The sequence below is a fragment of the Aptenodytes forsteri genome, unplaced genomic scaffold (genome assembly GCF_000699145.1).
Source record: "Aptenodytes forsteri isolate BGI_AS27 unplaced genomic scaffold, ASM69914v1 Scaffold54, whole genome shotgun sequence".
NCBI classification, from domain to species: domain Eukaryota; kingdom Metazoa; phylum Chordata; class Aves; order Sphenisciformes; family Spheniscidae; genus Aptenodytes; species Aptenodytes forsteri.
Genome location: NW_008796044.1, coordinates 16353751 through 16356732, shown reverse-complemented (window position 1 = coordinate 16356732; position 2982 = coordinate 16353751). Strand labels below are relative to the sequence as shown.

Below are 2982 nucleotides of genomic sequence, written 5' to 3'. Positions count from 1 at the left end.
GCCCCCCCCCCCCCCCCGCCGCAGTGGGTGCACCGGGCTGGTGCGGGGAGCACTGACAGGTCCCACATGATGCCAGGCTCTCTGCAAGCGCTGGCAGCATAGCAGAGGGAGCTGATTTTTGCAAGCTATCAGGTATTGTCACAAGCAATTTCGGGCTGAAATTAGGAACAAATGGCCATATTTAAACAGAGTAAGTGGGGGGTAGGAGTTAATAATCTGCTTGTGTTTGGTGCCTGCAGGAGTTAGTGCCCAGCATCGCTGCCCGGAGCCGTGCTAGTACAGCTCAGGGCTTGGCCGCGGCGGGGCTGCATCCAGCTCTTCCCGCTGGTTTCGGAGGCTTTGGAGCGGGGCCTGGAGAGCCCTGGAAGTGGAGGACTTGGACACCGCTTGCCTATGCTTTTCTTGGCCCTGGCAGCCACGCAAGTCTTTCGCTTTCATAAGCACCAGCAGATTCATAAACAAAGTCAAGGGAAAATATCTAAAAGCAGCAACGTCAAGAGTTCACACGCTGGGTGACTGAGCAGGAATTCAGGGCTGATGGGATGAAGATAAAAAGCCATAAAACTTCTGTTCCTCAACCACTACCAGAATTTTTTTTTTCTTTTTGAGAATTAAAGTGCAGCAGAGCCCCAGTAAAACTACAACATGCCAAATGGTTTGTCATCAACATCCAGGAAATTTCACGTCCTTCAGGCCACGACTGCATCTTCATCCCCCGCAAGAACAATTCTTCTATAAACGCTGAAGTATGGTGCCTACAGTAATAGCCCACTTAAAATGTCTCATTATTGCAGTTTTACTGGTCATTAGCAGCTGGAATAGACTGATTTCTTATGGGTTATGGTTGAAATAATTACCTGACACTCCGAGCCATTAAAAACCAGTTAATGAGTAGAGGGGGAGAAGGTGCTGACGTGGACACGAGCACTGCGCTGGCTGGAGGGGTTCCTCTGTCGGAAACCAGGCTGAGGTTTGTTGCCTGTGGGATCCAAAGTAATTTAAGTCTGAGGTAAGTTAGGGAAATTGTTAAAAAATTAATCTGATATAAGTTTGACAACAGTCTAGCCAGTGTACCAGTTCTAAAAAGTTCATTTCATGATGTTTTGCTCTGTATATGCTGAGTTGCCTTTTTTTTTTCCTTTTTTAATGGAGCTAATTAGAGGCTGTGTAACTTCCAGAGGAGAAAGGCATCGTGCTCCAGGAGCATTAGCTGCTTCTGAGATACCATGTTCACTCCTAAACCTTGACATGTTCTGTATGCTTTTAATAAAAATGGCATATTAGCTTTAGATGTGGTAAAAGAGTGGAGTAGTTTAAGGGTGAAATACAGATGAAAATTTCTCCATCGGGAGAAATCCAGTGACAGTCTTTGAGCATCCCGTTGGCCCGTGCTGTTGTCTTTGGCTGTTGACCAGTCTTGTTGGAAGAACCATTGGAAGCTCCTGTTTGTGGTAGGTGAAAGACGAGCAGGGCCCGTCACAGAGAAGGATTAAAGCAGGTAAGGTGGGAAGGTGCCTGCTGATACCTAGTGAACCCTGGGTTTCTTCTGCTTGGGTGTCTGGCTCATGGGTGTGTAAGACTTGGGCAATACAGGTGTTCCTCCATAAGGAGTACCTGTAGTGGAGCATCCATCACTTCATGGTAGGTGTTGTCGCTCAGATGGGCGTCACAGTTTTTGTAGTAAGCCAGGCTCGAGCCTTGTGGTCACGTTGTGTTGGTAAGCGTCCCCCCCCACCGATGGTGCTTTGCCCTGGCCGTAAGCCCTGTCCTTCTCCCTGCAGTGCTCCATGCCCGCCTGCGTCACTGCGTTCCACGTCACCTGCGCCTTCGACCACAACCTCGACATGCGGACTATTCTAGCAGACAACGACGAAGTGAAGTTCAAGTCCTTCTGCCTTGAGCACAGCACTGGTGCCACCAAGTTGCCTGAGGAGGCACGGACAGAGCCTGACCAAGCCCAGCTGGACTTGGAGAAGGTCACGCTGCGGAAGCAGAAGCTCCAGCAGCTGGAGGAGGACTTCTATGAACTTGTGAAGCCTTCGGAGGTGGCGGAGAACCTTGACTTAAGCGAATCGCTGGTGGATTTTGTATACCAGTACTGGAAGCTGAAGAGGAAAGCAAATTCCAACAAACCGCTTCTGACACCAAAAACTGATGAAGTGGACAACTTGGCCCAGCAAGAACAGGACGTTCTCTACCGACGCTTAAAGCTCTTCATGCACCTCAGGCAAGACCTGGAGAGGGTGAGTACAGCTTTTCCTTCAGTGGTGTACCCATATGCTCCATCAGGGCTGCTTTAATGTGTGCTGGCGCCCGTAGACAGAATGAGCCCTGTTCCCTGGTGACTCAGTTCGACTCTCCTAACAGTTGTGTCCCTTCATCTAGAGCGTTACTCAGAAGAATAACATTGCTCAGCGTGCGTGTATCATCACTGACAAAACACTGACACTCGTGAAACAAGTTAGTGGCGGTCTCAGCTGGGGGTTCAAAAGACCAAAGGTCTGCGGGGAGAGGTGCATTGGTGGGGCTGGGTGGCTGGGAGGCAGATGATGCTGCTCCACCGAGCTCTTCATAGTCTCAAACCACAAAATTATCCTGTGCTGCCCCTCAGATGCTTTCCAGCAGCAAGGCACAGGAACACTTCATTATTTACTTACATTAAACATCAAAGACAGATGAATGGCAGGAGTGAGCTGCAGGGCCAGCGGGACTGGGCATTCCCTGCCCTGCCGCAGCCAAAAGTGGGTCGGCTCCTGGGGGAGCTGCCGGCGGAGGCAGAGCCGTGCCGGAGGATACAGACAGAGGATGCAGGCTCCCGCAGCTCCCCGTGGCATGGGGCATGCTCGCACAGAGGAGGGAGCAGCTGCCTCCACGGCAGCTTTTTTGGGGAGAACAAACGTCGGTGGAGCAGCAGTACAAAAGTGGTGCCGGAGCCCCTGGGGCTGTGCTCGCTGCTGCACCGCGCTGCCTGCCTGCGTATTT

The 2982-nt window shown here is 51.2% G+C and overlaps 1 protein-coding gene across 1 annotated transcript in view; it reads left to right on the top strand.

Moving 5' to 3' along the window:
- The window catches only part of JADE2 (jade family PHD finger 2), an 83236-nt gene that overhangs the window by 64562 nt on the left and 15692 nt on the right, over positions 1–2982 (top strand). The window contains exon 12 of the mRNA XM_019473864.1: positions 1782–2243. Coding sequence (XP_019329409.1) covers positions 1782–2243 — 462 coding nt within the window. The remainder of the gene's footprint in view (positions 1–1781; positions 2244–2982) is intronic.